This window comes from Macrotis lagotis, chromosome 8 (assembly GCF_037893015.1).
Source record: "Macrotis lagotis isolate mMagLag1 chromosome 8, bilby.v1.9.chrom.fasta, whole genome shotgun sequence".
In the NCBI taxonomy this organism is placed as follows: Eukaryota; Metazoa; Chordata; class Mammalia; order Peramelemorphia; family Peramelidae; genus Macrotis; species Macrotis lagotis.
This window is the reverse complement of record NC_133665.1, coordinates 197,088,641-197,105,459: the sequence shown is the minus strand read 5'-3', so window position 1 is coordinate 197,105,459 and position 16,819 is coordinate 197,088,641. Positions and strand designations below refer to the sequence as shown.

Here is a 16,819-nt window from a genome sequence, read left to right as displayed (position 1 = left end):
TCAATGGAGTCTCAGAAGCTGAGATGCAACAAAATATGGATTGATTCTGTTTCTTGTGCTAATTTTCTCCTAACAACACCAAGAAAACACAGGTGCTCCATCAGCCAGCCCCATACCATCCAAACATGGAACCAATGGTTACAGCAAATGGAGAATTTTTTACTACTGTGGATGTGTCCTTTCCAGAGATATAAGTTGATAGATGCATTGCCAGAGCTAGTTCATTGGGAGATCCCAAGAAAAGTGTGATAGAGAAGCAGTATTAGACTAGCTACTAAATGGAAAGTCTATAGAGTTATTGTGCTGACCTCATTGTTGTATGACTGTGAAACTTGAACAAACTACTAGGAGACTGAATTGATTCCATTTGAATTGTCTTAAGGGAGATTCTGAAGATCGCCTGGCAGGATAAGGTACCAGATACATGAGAGATCCTGGCATGGAGTGCCTTCATCAAAGGAGCTGTGCTCTATGAGCAAAGATTAATTGAAGAAGCTCAAAAGAAACTGGAGATGTGCAAAATTAGAGAATCACTTCAGGTGTTCACATGGACTATTTGTGCCCAACCTGTAGCAGAGCCTTCCAAGTTCATATTAGTCTGATCAGCCACAGTCCAATACACTATAGCTTGACTTCAATATAGTGATGCCATTTTGGTATTCTTCAAGAATGAAGGACAATAGGGGCGGCTAGGTGGCTTAGTGGAAAGAGCACTGGCCCTTGAGTCAGGAGTACTTGGGTTCAAATCTGGCCTCAGACACTTAATAATTACCTAGCTGTGTGGCCTTAGGCAAGCCACTTAACCCCATTTGCCTTGCAAAAACTAAAAAACAAACCAAAAATAAAGAATGAAGGACAATAACCAACAACTCATCAACTGTCTAATCAAGAGAATGGTCTAAAATTCTTGCTATAACTCTCAAATATCTTTTTAGTCAACTGTCCACTTTCCAAATCTTGCTTTTGAATTTCTATCCCTAGTTCTTGGTACATAAGAAAAGATTCACTTTTTTTCTCTCCATCTATCTCTTTTGAATCCCTTACTTTTCATGATCATTTTTCCTGGGGTCTTGTTTCTTCCTAAGAAGGATCCTAGGAATCAGTGCTCCCAGTAAGGTCTGTCATTTATCACCCAAGGGAAGGTAGCTGCAATAACTCCTCATATCTTCCATTGTTGTTCTCAATTGTCTATGTGACCAGCATCACCCAAGAAGGATGTTCAAAAAGAATTGGGTGAGCCAACACAAGGGATTCAGCAGCCTCCTTAGAATGACTAGGCTTTTCCTAGTATAACAAAATTCAGGAGACTCTATAAATCTATAAGCATTGTTGGGATGCTCTCATTCACTCACTTGCAACATCAGACCCTGCTCCAGGTTCACTGACTCCAAGGCAGGCCACAAAATCTCCAGCAATGGATGGTACCAGGAATTGCTGCTTCAGTTCTTCAGTACCAAACCTGAAAATGGGAGAGAGGCACATGAAGGATTCATGGCTAAAGCTGTTTGGGAAGTGTTTTTCCTGTACCAGGATCCCCACAGACCATTCTAGTCATATTGGGCTAGCTGTGGGTCTGCATGCTTTCTCTTTACTTTTAAAATCACAAGAAAAAGGCAAAGGGCCCAGATGGCTTTCCAATACAATCTTTTCTAGGCATCTAAATCCAAACATGTGCTCATAAGCTTGGAGACCATCAAGATGATGGTATCATGAATCCACATCAATCAGTTACCTATGCTAATAGTTTTGAGGGATGCAAAGAAAACTCCCCAACTAAATTAACTGATAAAAAGACCACACTCTTGTACCATAATCAAGTAGAAACTATAGGCTCTTATAGCAGCCTGATGGAATCCAGATCAAAGACATTAAACTAAGAATTCAAAGGCCTTGATTAAAACAGACCTCTCTAATGTGCCACTGGATGAACTGGAAGTCTATTCAGATGGATTGAGGAAGCTTGGTCATGATTCAGGGAAGTGAGTTCAGGAATATACCTTTCCAGAGCAGGGGTGGCCATGTCTGTCTGCACAATGATGGCCAGGGCAATTCCTAGACCAGTGATACTTCCCAGTTCTTCTATCATTGCAATTTGATGAGATAACTCCAAACCCTGGCCTCCATATTCTGCCAGGAAGGAAAGAAGTGAAGTCAGTAATGACAGTTGGGCATTTCATCCCTCATTCCAAGGACTCTGGCACATTGGGCAGTGAGATAGGCCCATAGTCCCTTGTTCTATTTGCCCCATGAGCTCCATCATGGTTGTGTGTTGCATGACATAGGATACCTAATAGGTGCTAAATAAAAGTTTATGGATGATAGATATTTCAAGGCCTTCTCTCCTGAAAGCTAAATAGAACCCTGCCTCTGTAGGCACCCTCAGGAAGAAGAAGGAAGGATGACACCATCCCTTCCCCAATGCCTGATGAAATGGTCATTCAATGGAGCCCAAGACTATGTATAGTCTTGGCTGCAATGCCCTCCTTTGAGATCCCTATCTTGTGAAGCCCTCAGGGGTTTCACTGCCCTTCTCCATCCTGTGTTTGTGCATCTGATCCTTTGAACTCACAGACAGGAGTTGACATGTGGCAACTTCATGTTTTCATTCTCTCCGGAGATTCTGATCTGAAAATCAAGGCTTGGTTGACTAAGGACCCTCTGGCTCATTTTTACTTTTGTCATTGCCCAGGTGGTTTTTCAATCTCCTATGTGACTGAAGGTAATTCCAGATAGACCTGGCACTAGTACTTACACTGCCAAAAGAAAAGAGGGCTGAGCAGCAGCCCCAGGCATTTATCCCTGAAAGAGTCTGACAGTCTAGTTAACAGCAAGAGAGTTAAAGTAGTTGGGTAAGTCACTTAGCCTCCATTTACCTCAGTGTTTTCACCTGTAAAGTGGAGATAGTTATGGCATCAGTCTCATAGACTTGTTGGGAGAATGAAATGAAATAATGTTGGTGAAGTGCTCAGCACAATGAGTGGCACATAGTTGGCCTGTTGGAAGACCTCCCATCCCACCCTGCCAAAGTGCAGATAAAGAAGACATAATTACATTATTGACTAGAATATAGAATTTAACCTATAAGAAAAAAAGCCCAAAATGTTAATTTTGAGGAAGTTACAAAGGCACATTCTGAGTGTAGGCAGCATGGGATTTGGAGTCAGGGGTTCCAGGTTCAAATTCTAGTTCTGCCATTTAAGAACACTATGAGTTTGAGCAAGTCTTTTCTCCACTTTGTGTATATTTGGCTGCTGGACCAGATGACTCTGGAGGAGAAAATGAGGCTGGTGACTTAACACAGCCCTTCCTCACTCCAATCCAATTCATATGCTTGCCCCGGCCTCACCTCCCTGATATCATGCTCTTTTTCGAGAATGAAGGATAAACATCATCATTTCCACCCTGAGTCTCAGTTTTCCCATCTATAAAATGAAGACACTGAACTAGATAGAAATCGGTGACCCTGTAGCCTAGTCATTAAGACTAGGGGAAAAAAATTACAAAAGTGTGTGTACAAATACAAGACCTGCAGTTGTAGTAAAATTTGACACTGAGTAAAAATCAGGCAGACTTTTAATGCGGGACCAGCCTGTGAGAACCTGAAGGGAAGACCATCCACAAACTCATCTTGGCAATGCAAATAAAAAGATGGTACCTCTCTGGAGCCTAGACTCCCTTAGGCCTTTCTCTGCCTCTCCTTCCCTACTCCATGGACAGGGGGAGGCAGGAGCAGATTTCCAGAGGAGCCTGGGACAACTAGCATGGAGAGCTGGGAAACTGAGGCCATTCACACCAGGTAGCCTTGTTTTTTTTCTCCTCCTGAGAGATACGACAGGAATGTCAACCAGGTGAAAATCATAGGGTGCAACTTGGGGGGGAAAAAGGGAGCTGTAGCTGAGAACATAGGTGGAGAAGTCACTCAGCAGAAAAGCCTGACATATGTCTCCTGTCCACAGCAGCTCCTGATAATGTCACCAATGACTACTGGAAGCCCCTTAGGCAGCCCCAGAGCCCAAGACAATAAGATTTTCCAGAGACTCCACCACTGATGCCAGTCCAGCTGTGCCCAGGCTGAAGCCCCCTACCCCCTCAGCTCCCCCTGTAGCAGTTTTTCCTAAAAGTATTTTTTTGAGAGAAAATTGTACATTTTATTCACAAGCCTTGCAAGATACAGGTACCTCACCTGAAGCACCTAGAAGTCTTAAGTGTTGACAGAAGGACCCCACTTTCTCCTCGGCCATCTCCCAAGTCCTGAAGGTCTCCAGGGAGCAATTGAACAGATGTGAAAACTAAAAACTTTGTCCCGGGCTATTTTCACTCTCTCAGGGAAGGGGACAGGAGTAGACAGATGACTGTGTGTGTGTGTGTGTGTGTGTGTGTGTGTGTGTGTGTGTGTGTGTTAGCCTGGTTAAGTCCTGAAAGAGCAGATGGAGGCACCTGGTTGGGGGGACAAGCCCTACTCCTCCTCCTTCCCTGCTTGGCTGAGAATGCATCTGCCTTCAGAGCTTCCATCCTTGTAGGCTGGTCCCAGGCAGCTGCATAGACAACACAGGAAGCTGGGCTTGGAAAGGAAATATGACTCTGGCCTGATAAATACCAGGAAGCTACTCCATGTTTCCGGCTGCCTGAACCACTTCCCTGCCCCCATCAAAAAAAATTGAGTGTCATGTTCTTCTGGAATAAGGAATTAACTACAAAGCCGGGCATCTACTCCTTAACTCAAGACTCCCTTTAGGTACTGACCCTGAACCCAGAAACCTCTCCCCACCCACCCTAGACCAGGCTGGACTTTGGGGCACATACATTTGGGGAAAAGAATATATATGCACTGTGCCAACTAGACAGTTGGCTGCGTGGCCAAACCTGGGGGTGCAGTCATCACTCAGAACTCATTCCTTCTCTGTCAGATAGAGCAGGAATGCCCCCAGTGTGGGGAGGCAGATCCTTCCCCATCTGTGGGGGACATGACAGTGATCCATGAATAGGGATCACTCAGCATTATTTTGTTGTTTTCCTTTAGGAGAAAGAGATTGGAGGCCACAGACTTATGGGTTTCAAAAGGTCCAGGGTTGAGTTCATGTCCAGCTTTGAGGCTATGAGGAGTGACCTTCAACCTTTGGGTCCAGTCATTGGGATGGAGTAAGGCTTGATGTAGCAAGGTTATACTTGGATGTGAACTTGGTGAAACCAAATTGATGCTGCCTATAGAAACTGCCTTAAGTTTGAGCCCCCTCTCCCCAGAGATGTGATATGGGGGGGAGGGAATGGCAAGGGCTCTGGCTAAATCTTCACATAGCCCTTTGTAAAAACAAAGGGAAGTGAAATAGATCTGAGAGGCTCGGTCACTGGAGACTGACTGAGGAAGGAAACCTCATTAGAATGGTGGTTGAAGGTGACACCCCCCCCCAACCCCTCAAGGGTATCCTTAGAATCTTGAGGAGGAGGGGAGATAGAGCCCACTTCACTTGGGGAGAATGAGACCAGATCATCCTCACTACTGAGGGATGTAAGATGATGTCTTAAAATACACTCCAAATCCCTCAGCCTGAGTCAGGCTGTCACATCCCATTAGAAGAGAAGATGCCCTGGATCAACTTGAAGGCTTGAGCTTGCCCTCCCTCACACTAATTCCCCTTGACCCTCCCTATTAGTCCTCTACATTCTGCTGAATCAGGATTTCCTGAGAGTGGGAGCCAAACTGATGGGATCTGTGGCACCAAAGTCTGAGGTCACTGATCCCTCTGAAGACAAGTCATTCTTAGAAATCCCCTCTCCCCAAATGCTCCAGAAAGAGAAGCCCCAGGAGAATGGACCAAGGTCTCACTGGGATTCACTGTAAGGCTCAGACTGAATAGGGTTCTGCAAGAATCGCCCTCTCCTTAAAGCTTACCACATGGCCACACTAGTTTTCAAAGCCAGCATTTGAAAGAGCAGCTCTTTCAAGTGTTTCACTGAGGCACCCAAATCCCCCCCCCCCCAGTCTGATCTCTTACTTGTTGACTTGTTCACACCCAGGAAGCCAGCCTGCCCTAGAATCTTGAATACATGGTGGGCTGGGAAGCATTGCTCTTCTTCCCATTTGTCCACAAAAGGGTTAATCTCTTTATCAATAATCTACAGTGAAAAGAAAAGAAAAAAATCCTGTTAGGAAGATAGGGTGTTCCAGAAGGCCAGCTTCCATTCCAAAGGTTCTTTCATTCTGCCTTCTGTCTTCCAAGGCCCTGGTACTAGAGGGGGGGAACTGTCCATGTTGCTGGGTCTCTCCCATTTGAATGAGTCTCAAATCACACATCGAATCCCCCCTTCTTCCCATGATAATTATCCTTTTTACAAAAGAACTGTCTACACATATGTGCATTTACACATTCATATGTTGAATTAAACACCCAATGTCTCAGGATGCTTCCATAAAATCACTTGATTTCTCTGTCTGCTGTCCCCTTGCACTTTTGTTCTGTTTGTGTGTGTGTGTGTGTGTGTGTGTGTGTGTGTGTGTAGGGGGATTGGGGACCATATGAAGGGATGGCTGGGGGAATCTGAATGACAGCTCCATTCCCTTCCCAATCTCTGGCATGCTGGGGTCTGGTCAGTCTGAGAGCCAACATTGGACAGCAAGAGTGGGCATGCGATTACTGTGCTCTCCAATGCTATGACTGTGTCTGCCATATTGTGTAGGCATTTTATACATTAAAAGAAAACAATGAGCAAGATCTAAACCAGGATACAAGATCAGGTCATCTGTTTTCTAATTGGAGAAAAAATCAAGAGCTTTCCATGTTGGGAGGAAGAGAGCAAACAGGGGCTTTTCCCTGAATTCAGAAAGCGAGGTTTTATTAATGACTAGGTATCAGTCAGGCTCCATCCTAGGCATCAGGACATGTACACACACACGCGTGCACACACACACACACACACACACACACATACACACACACCACATCAAGACCTTCCCTTAGGAATTGTGGGAATTAAATGAACCTCAGTGACTCTATCTTGTGACTCAATTCTGGATCTAACACAGTTCCCTTTCTCTTCAATTATGGGTCTAGTCCAATGTCTATCTAGTGAGAAAACTTTATTCAATTATGGGAATTGTGAGAAAGCACATCTGGGAAGCTGAACCACACCTGCCTATGCCTTGACCTCAGGCCTGGGTTATGCTGACCTGAAGCCCAGTCATATCCCAGACTGATGCAAGGAGCTTTCTCACAGTTACACATCTCTCTTGTCTTCTCTAAAAACTAGCTCTGATCACCCAGTTACTGCTTCCATGTTCCTTTTACTTTGGGGAAGGGAGGTGGACACCTCTCTTTCTGAATTCAGGGAAATGCCCCTGTTTGCTGTCTCCCTCCCAACTTGGAAAGCTAGAAATCAGATGACCTGATCTTGTCTCCTGGTTTAGACCTTAATGTATAAGACTGTCTTTGCCTGAATGCCAAGCTGAGGAGGCAGTGGTATGCCATTGCCATGCTTTGATGAATAAACTGATGTTTCCTCAGTCATTTCATGTTTCACCTGCCCCATTCCTCGGAGTCTTATCACTAGGGCTCCTAGAGGGCATCTCATTTGAAAAAGGATCTTGTTGTGATTCTACTATTTTGGAATAATCTCAAGAGAAAAGTGGAAGAGAGGGGAAGAGGAAGGCACTGGGAACTGGGGAAGGATGAATGGGAAAGAATTACCTCCCCAAAATGGGATGAGCAAAAGAATTTCTGCTATGGAGGGGCGCAGGAGGGAAGCAGAAAACACTTCCACTTTACTCTCATCTGAGGTTCAAGGAGGGATGAAGACACATGTATAATTGGACACAGAAATCCACCTCCTCCAACAGGGAAGCAGGAGAGGAAAAGGTGAGCAAAAGTGATAAGATGGCAGGCAGGCTAAAAAAAAAGGAATTGATCTGAAGCAAAACAGTACAGTCAAAACAAGAGAAGGATGACTATAAGAAAATAAGCTGGGCGGCAGCGCCGGGCTGCCCCGCGAGAAGGACGCCGCCGCCCTCCGGCCCGGCTCCGGCCGCTCCGGCCGCTCCGGCCGCTCCGGCCGCTCCGGCCGCTCCGGCCGCTCCGGCCGCTCCGCCCGCTCCGCCCGCTCCGGCCCTCCGCCCGCTCCGGCTCCGGCCGCTCCGGCCGCTCCGCCGCTCCGCCCGCTCCGCCCGCTCCGGCCGCTCCGCCGCTCCGCCGCTCCGCCCGCTCCGCCCGCTCTGCCCGCTCCGGCTGTGCAGCCGCTGCCCGCATGTTCCAGGAGCGGGAGCCCGAGGGCGGCAAGCCGAGCTCCGGGGTAATGAGACCCCCGGGGGAAACGCGAGCAATCTCTTGGGAACTCCAGAAGAAGTTACTCCTTCAAACAGACCAAATAGAATGGCATCTAATATCTTTGGAGCGCCCGAGGAACCTCAGAATACACCCAAAGGGTCAAATCCTCCAGGAGGCAAAGGAAGCGGTATCTTTGAAGAACCTACTCCTGCACAGGCTCCATCTCGTTTGAAGCCCCCTGGTGGGAAGACCAGTGACATCTTGGGGTCTCCAGTCACCATTACTGCACCCTTAGCACACCCAAACAAGCCCAAGGATCATATCGTTTTACGGGAAGGTGAAGACACAAAATTGCAACTTAGAGCTTCGGAGAATACACCATCTTCCAAACAACATGATGAGAAATGTGACAAAGGAAAGGAGGAACGAGCCGAGGAAACTGAGTCTAAACCCACGATTGACAACCATGAGCCCAGGTTGGGCCCCAGGCCTCATTCTCATAACAAAGTCCTCAACGCACCAGGCTGCAAATCCAGCATCTCTTTCTACTAAAGGAAGCTAATATCATCATCTTCAGACTAGAAACTCTTAGGTTGTCAAGATTTATAGTTTAGTATAAGTTGGGGTGGGGCGGGGAGGGAAGGAATTGATGATTTATGTGAAGACTTTCATGTAGCTCGCTGCTCAAACTTGTCTTTTAGAAACATCAAGGGCTACATAGGACCAGGGGTCACAGATCCTTTCAGGAAATAGAGAAAACAAATGTTGTCAGAGCAAGGAATTCTCTGGGTTTGCATCCAAGAATTAGTTCCAGATATGAGAGAATCTTTAATAGAATGAAAGAAAATGGGGAAAAAGGAAAATCTTCATAGGTACCAGGAACATCTGTGTTTTGGTGGGCAAATGTTCATCTAGGGATGCTCCTGTAGCAGAAATCATTGACAGTGTCACTGGGGAACTAAAAACCCATGTGAATAATGTGTTGAATAGCTGCCTGAGGGAATGCCCCCAAGGGATACAACTTGTGTTTCAGAAGGGTAATTAATCATTTACCTCAGAATCCTTAAATTATAGTGATACAGGACCTTTGCCTTTTATGGGAGCACTACTAATATTTGAGAAAACGAGTGTTAAATCTATTTGTGTCCTTTTAAGTTTGCCTTTATGATGCATTGTTCTTCAGACATCCTATGAGGCTTTTTGACCCCTTTCCCACAACAGTCTGGGCAAGACTCACTAAGATGCATCTTGAAATGTTATAGCACTTGATTTGACCTCTGCAAGTGCTCATTAGTTAATGTTCATTTTCTCTTGTTTATGGATCTATTCTCCATTTGGAAGGCTCTTGGCCTGATTTTAAATCCAAAGGTCTCTCATATATATCAGAGAAAGTTGGATCCTTTATTAACTGATTTTTTAAATGAATAATATCTCCCTGCCATTCTCTCTCATAAACCTTAAATGCCTTTGACTGCTCTGAAGTTCACTAATGGTGAACAAACTACTTTCACAAACCACAATTCTTTCCTAACCAAGAGGAATGGGGCCTTATAGTCTTTTTTTAAAGGCCTTATTAACCTATTTCTTTTTGATAATTTGGTTATTCATATTTTTCTAAGACTTTCTTTTTTACTGTAATCAGTTGATGGGGAGACCAAATCACTGAGAACCTTTAGTTCTTCAAAATAAACATTTTGGACAATATTTAAAAAGTCAATTTTAATACTGTTCAAATACCAGCTTGAAAAACTGCTGATGATTTTGAAACCATATATGAAACCTTAGTTATATATAGGTACACTGAAGAATAAACAGAGTCGCAAATCTTTACAATATTCTGCCTAGTGAAACTGGAATCATTAGATCTGGAAATTAACTAGATTGGTAGCATAATATCAAGTGGATAAATAGGAGTTTTTCAAGTGGAAATAATGGACTACAATTTTCTTGAAATTTTCTTCAGTCCGACTAAATAACAATAAAATGTACAATTCCATAAAAAAAAATAAGATGGAAGCACGAACACAGTAATCATAACTGAGGCTGAATGGGATAAATTCACACATAAAACAGAGGACAGCAGAGTGGATTAGAAGCATGAATCTAGCTATATATTGTTTATCAGAAACATATTTGTAACAAAAATACATATAGAATTAAAAGAAGGGACCGGAACAGTATCTTGTGTGCTTTAACTAAAGTACAAAAAAAGGATATGGGTAGCATTCATGACTTCAGACAAAGCAAAAACAAAATTAGAGCTAAGTAAATGAGATTGAGAGGGAAACTTTTGCTAGAAGCTACCATAGACAATGAATATCATTATTGTGTGGGATTAAAAAAACACTTAAAAATATACAGACTCCTTTAAGCAAAAAAAAAATTATTTTGGCTTTTCTCAAGAAAAGGGAACACTCCAAGTCTCACAAAAGTAGTGAAGATCAAGGAGCTGCCCCGAATTGACAGTCAAGCAGAATTATACCTCCTCCTCCCTATCATCCCTTTCTGTCCACTCATTGGTTAGTCTTCAGAACAATCACAGCAACAATCTGGAGAATAATGAATTGAATAGAAAGGCATATACCTATTTCTTAGCTATGTATGACACTTTTATAAAAATTGGCTATGAAAATTTCATAAATAAATGCAAGAAAGAAGAAATATTAAATGAAAACCACAATGTAATAGACCACAATGTAATAAAATTATTTTAATAAAAAGACCTTTGAAGTCTAGACTAAAAATTCATCAGAAACCAAATAACCTAATCCTAAAAAAATGAGTTAAAATTGCCTTTACATATAAATAGGAAAAAATAAAATATTTTTTAAAATATGTAAGGCAGAACCAATATGGTAGACTAGAAAAGATAGGATTTTGTCCAAGATTTCCTCAATTTTCTTTGAAACAACTTTAAATCAAGTCTCAACATTAATCTGGAGTGACAGAACTCACAAAAAAAGGGGGGGAGATGAAAAAACTTTCTAGCTCAAGATAACTTCGAAAGCCTGCACGAAAGTTCTATCTCACTTGAGTAAAAGAAGAGTATAGCCCAGCACAGGCAGTCAGTGGCAAGATCCAGGCCTCAGTACAGAAAAGCAACTGAGATCCAGTTGTCCAGGTCTAGTGTGCCTCCAGCCCCAGCACAGAAGGTGAGGCCCCAGGACAGAAAACCAGGGATCAAATCCCAATGAAAAAAATTTGGGACAGTACTTTCTGTACCCTAGGAACAAAGTTCAGCTTTAAAAGCCACAAAATGGGTTGGAAAATAAACAAAAACCAAAAACAAGCCCTGACCATAGAAGGCTACTATGATGATAGGGAGATCAAAACTCAGAAGAGGATAGCAATGTCAAAAAGACTACATGTGAGGCTTCAAGGAGAATTATGGTCTCAAGTCCAAAAAGACTTCCTGGAATAATCCAAAAAGAGTTTTAAAACTCCCAAAAAGGATTTTAGACTTACAGGAATCTTTAAAAGATAAACAGGTGGGGTAACTAGGTGGCTTAGTGGACTGAGCACCAGGCCTGTAGGCAGCAGGACCTGAGTTCAAATCTGATCTCAGACACTTAATACTTACTTAACTTGTGACCTTGGGCAAGTCACTTAACCTCATTGCCTTGCAAAACCCCCCAAAGAAAAGGAAAAAATCCATATTATTCAATAAATTTAAACTGTTCACATCCTTACATGAGAAGATGATGCTTGTAACTCTTAAAAACTGTATCTCTTTTAGGAAAGTTAGAAGAAATATTTACAAAGACAGAAGGTATAGGTATAAGTTGGTGATATTTAAAATAATGATATAAAAAATTAAGGGGTAGAAAAAAAGGACTGTACTTGGAGAAGAAGAAAGGGAGAGACAGAATGGGGTAAATTAATGAAGAGGAGCAACAGACCTATTACACTAGAGGAAAAGAACAGAGCAATTTTTGAACCTTATTCTCCTTTAATTTAGTTCAAAGAAAAATAACTTACACACTCAGTTGGGTGCAGAAATATATTTTATCCTACAAGGAAGTAGGGGGAGAGGGGATAAAAAAGTGGGACACTAATAAAAGGGAGGACAGATTGAAGTAGGCTATAGTCAGAAGAAAACATTGGTGAAGAGGGGGAGGAGAGGAGAGGGGAGAGAGAGAGAAAGAGAGAGAGAGAGAGACAGACAGACAGACAGACAGACAGACAACAGGGAACAAATAAGATGTTAGTAAACCATAAGTGTGAATGGAATAAAGTCTCCCATAAAAGGGAAATGGATAGTAGATTAAAAAACCAGAAATCTTACAACATCTTGTTTACAAGAAACACACCTGAAGCATAGAGATATACACCAGCTAAAAGTAAGAGTTGGAGCAGAATATACTAGGCTTAAGCTAAAGTTAAAAAAGAAAAAAGCAGGGATAGGAATACTGATGTCAGATAAAGCAAAAGCAAAAATACATCTAATTAAAAGAGGAAGAAAAGAAACTACATCTTGCTAAAAGGTGGCAGAGACAAAGAAGAACTATCAGTACTAAACATATATGCACTAAATGAGCATCCAAATGTCTAAAGAAGTTAAAAGAATTAGAGGAGAAAACAGACAGTAAAACTTTACTAGTGCAGCACCTAATCTCCAAACTAGATATATCTAATCACAAAATAAGCAAGAAGGAAGGCAAGGAGGTCAATAAAATTTTAGGAAAGTTTGATAGCCATCTGGAGAAAATTGAAGGGGGAGAGAAAGGAACATACCTTTTTCTTTTTTTTTTCTAATTCAACCCATTTTAAGTTTATTGAATTAGCTTCACTATAGTGTCTAGTTCATCAGGGATTAGCTATGATGTTCAGCATCTAGTGGCAGTAGGGGTACAAAATAAGTTGAAGTGGAATTAATAACATGTTATAGTACACTTCAGATTTTAGTATGCTAGTACTTCACAACACCAAAATAATATTTGGGTTTTTTTTTTTTACATGAACCTAGTAAACCAGTTAATACAACTTTTCAAAAGGCCTAAACAAACCCTAATTTAATCCAATCTCTTAATTGTCTACCACTCTTAAGTATATTTTTATTTTTACCAATTAAATTCTTTTTTTTGCAAATGGAGTTAAGTGGCTTGCCCAAGGCCACACAGCTAGGAAATTAAGTGTCTGAGGTTGGATTTGAACTCGGGTACTCCTGATTCCAGGGCCGGTGCTCTATCCACTGCACCACCTAGCTGCCCCCACCAATAAAATTCTAAAGAAGTGTAATATGCGTGATTTGTTCAACTTTAAAAAAAATGTAGTATCATATAAGCAGTTCAACGCTGGCTTTAGAAAAACTAAGGTTACTACCAGTTTCTTGTTGTTAACACTTTTATTCTCCTAGACTTCAGAGCTTATACATGCAAAAAATGGATGGAATAGAATGGAACTCAGTTCTTTTAAGTATATAAGCAACATACCTTACACAAAAATTGACCATGTGTTAGAGCATAAAACTTAACAATCAAATGCAGTAAGACAGAAATATTAAATTCATCCTTTTCAAATCATGTTGCAATTTAAAAAATCCAATTAATAAAAGGTCAAGCAAAGATAGATTAAAAATTAATAGGGAACAAAAGAATCTAATCCTAAATAATGAGTGATCCAAAGAACAAATCATAGAAATGCTTGATAATTTCATCAGAGAATGAAAATAATGAGATAACATATCAAAATTTATGGGATGCAACCAAAACAATATTTAGGGGGAAAGTCTTATCTCTAAAATGCTCACATCAATAAACCAGAGAAAGAACAAATCAATAAAATGTACATACAATTAAAAAAGTTAGAAAAAGGACAAATTAAAATTCCTCAGCTAAACACCAAATTGTAAATTGTGAAAATCAAAGATAAAATTAGAAGAAAGCCATTGAACTACTAAATAAAATTAAGAGCTAGTTTTATGGGGAAAAATCAACAAAATAGATAGACTTTGATTAATTTGATTAAAAAAACCAAAACACCAGTATCAAAAATGAAAAAGTTTAATTCAGCACCAATGAAGAAGAAATTAAAGCAATAATACATAAACTTGTTTTATATGACTACACATATTTGTAATTGGTTTTGTTTTTCTTGCCTTCTTTGAGGGAGGGAAGGAGAGAATTTGGCATGGGCATGGGGGGGGATGAAAAGTCTCTTATTTAAAAAAGTAAAACTATTGCTACTGCTATGTCAATAGGAAAGATCAAAAGAGGATCCTCTGCTCCCCTACTCTCTCATTGCCAAAATAGAATGCAGCTGAGTTCTGTCCATGCCCCATAGAAATCTATCCTCCCTGCACATCCTTCCCCTAACAAGCCTTCTTGTCTGAGGCAAACAACAAAAGAAGCTCAGGTTGGGCTCGTCACAGCTTGTTCTGTAGGACAAAAGGTCAGATACTTTGGAAGATCTGAATGTAGAATGGTAAGCATGCCCACTTTTCTTGGCACTAAAGTATATTAAAAGTAGCTGGTGCAGAAGAACCAGTCAGTTCAGTGAGGAGAGCAGCTTGAGTTGGAGGTAGAATTGACTACTGGCAACTGACTGGACAAGGGAAGTGATTCCAAGGTTGCAATCCTGAGTGCCTGACTGGCAAAGGTGTCTGAAACTTCTTCCTCAGGAAGATTGCTCAGGCTTTGGGCTTCTCCCAACTCAACTGTCCCTCCCTGACCTGTCTCCTCTGACTGAAGAGCTGGAGGGTGTCACAAAACCTTCCTTGTCAGAAGGCTCATGACCTTTCAGATAATGTGATGTTTAGCTTGGCTCCTTGGAGCACCATGCCCTGTATAGAGCACTCCCTGCCTTCTAACTCTACCACTGCCCTTCGATTGAGAAAAGAGTTTCCAGATCAATCACCCCAGCAGGCTTCAGGGTATATCTCCACCAAACAAAGTTATCTATATGGATACAATTATCTCATTGGGCAGGTGAGGAAATTCAGGCCTAGAATTTCAAAGGGGGAAGGTAGGTGGCACAGTAAATAGAACACCAGCCCTGGAATCAGGAGGACCAAGTTCAAATTTAACCTCAGACATTTAATAGTTGCCTAGTTATGTGACCTTGGGCAGGTCACTTAATTCCATTGCCTTGTAAAAACAAAAGCAGAGTTTCAAACAGGTCACCCCCAGTTCTCCATGCTCTGCACCATGACATCTCACTACCCACTGGACAGTGATGCTTAACTAATCACAAGGGTTATCATTCCTTTGGGAAGAGAATTCTGCTTTCCCTCCAACCCCTACTCCAAAGGAGCTTCTTGGCCCTGAGTTGGAGCAAATGAAGTTGGGAGCCTCCAGGTCTTCTGAGGGAGGGGAGAAGTCTACATGCTCTTTCAGGAAGAAGCTGTCCAGCAACCAGAGAGCAAAGGTATGATCATGAGGCTGACCCAGATCAAAATCTGGTCTACCAGAGGGAAAGCTGGATCAGATGAGGGGAGGTACTGAGGTGTGTCCTGAGCTTGAAGGCCATAACCCAGAGACTTACTGAGGTGAAGGGAGACCCCAGAAGATACAAAACACAGGTAAAATCAGAAGGTAGGGAGCAAAGGAGAGAAAGTGTCAGAGTTCTTACATGTGACAAAATAGGAAGATCCATCCCCTTCTCCCCTGCCCCAGAAGAAAATCCAAAGTCCAGCCAAAAGAAGGCATGGGGTTAGAGGCCAGTGCCAGTGAACAGAAACCTACAGATTTTTTTCCCAGGATATTCAAAGTCCCTGAAGAGGGAAGGAGGGAGAACCAATTTCCACTGCTCTAGCCAAGGATATCCTAAGTGAAAAACACAAAAGACTGAAATGACACCTGAGCTGGGCACAGGAGAATGGCACGTCCTATAGGACCAGGTCTACAAGAAAGGAGTCAGTATAATGATGACCAAATGGAGAGGAGAAGGAAGAGGGAAGAGAAAAGTCATTTCGAATTATTTTTCAATCCTAACCAACTCTTCAGGACTTCAATTGGGGTCTTTGGCAAAGATACTGGAGTGGTTTGCCATTTCCTTCTTCAGCTTATTTACCTCAATGAGGTAAATGGTGATTTGCCCAGAAAGAGGAGAAAAGGGTTCCAGAAATGCCATTTGGAGACAAACCGATGAACATGCTCTTTTATTGGTAATAAATAAATAAGTCACCCCTACGTGTGGAAAGCTCACACTCGCAGCATCAAACATCCAACTGGTAGACTCATTCCCATATTTCTCCCAGGAGGACAAAGCAGAAGGAAAGGTGGTTTTCTAAAGGGGGCTTAAAGAAACTGTTGCCCCTTCAGAAAAGATTCCTTTGGGTTTGTTTTTTTGAAATCAATTCAAAGAGTGTCAGGGTATCACAGCCATTGTCTTCCTCAAACCACTGGAAAACTGACCAGGGAAGAGGGTTCAAGCACTCCATTTCCACAAACTGGGGTTCCCTGTAGTTTGGTTCTAACTATAGACTTTGGAAAAAGGAAGGAACTGGAAGTCTCCATGGCATCTGGTCCTGAACAGAAGAGTCCACTCAGGAACCAGCCTCACAAAAGCCTGAATTTCCTTTGGGGGCATGAGTTAGAGAAAGGGAGGAAGCAAGCCAAGGTTTC

At 42.2% G+C, this 16,819-nt stretch overlaps 1 protein-coding gene and 1 pseudogene across 1 annotated transcript in view; one reads left to right on the top strand and one right to left on the bottom strand.

Moving 5' to 3' along the window:
• The window catches only part of LOC141496705 (putative acyl-CoA dehydrogenase 6), a 33,762-nt gene that overhangs the window by 15,062 nt on the left and 1,881 nt on the right, over positions 1-16,819 (bottom strand). The window contains exons 2-4 of the mRNA XM_074199370.1: positions 5,994-6,114; positions 1,998-2,127; positions 1,353-1,459 (exon numbers count right to left, since the gene is read on the bottom strand). Of these exons, the coding sequence (XP_074055471.1) occupies positions 1,353-1,459; positions 1,998-2,127; positions 5,994-6,114 (358 nt within the window). The remainder of the gene's footprint in view (positions 1-1,352; positions 1,460-1,997; positions 2,128-5,993; positions 6,115-16,819) is intronic.
• LOC141495118 (jupiter microtubule associated homolog 2 pseudogene) lies at positions 8,236-8,873 on the top strand (annotated as a pseudogene).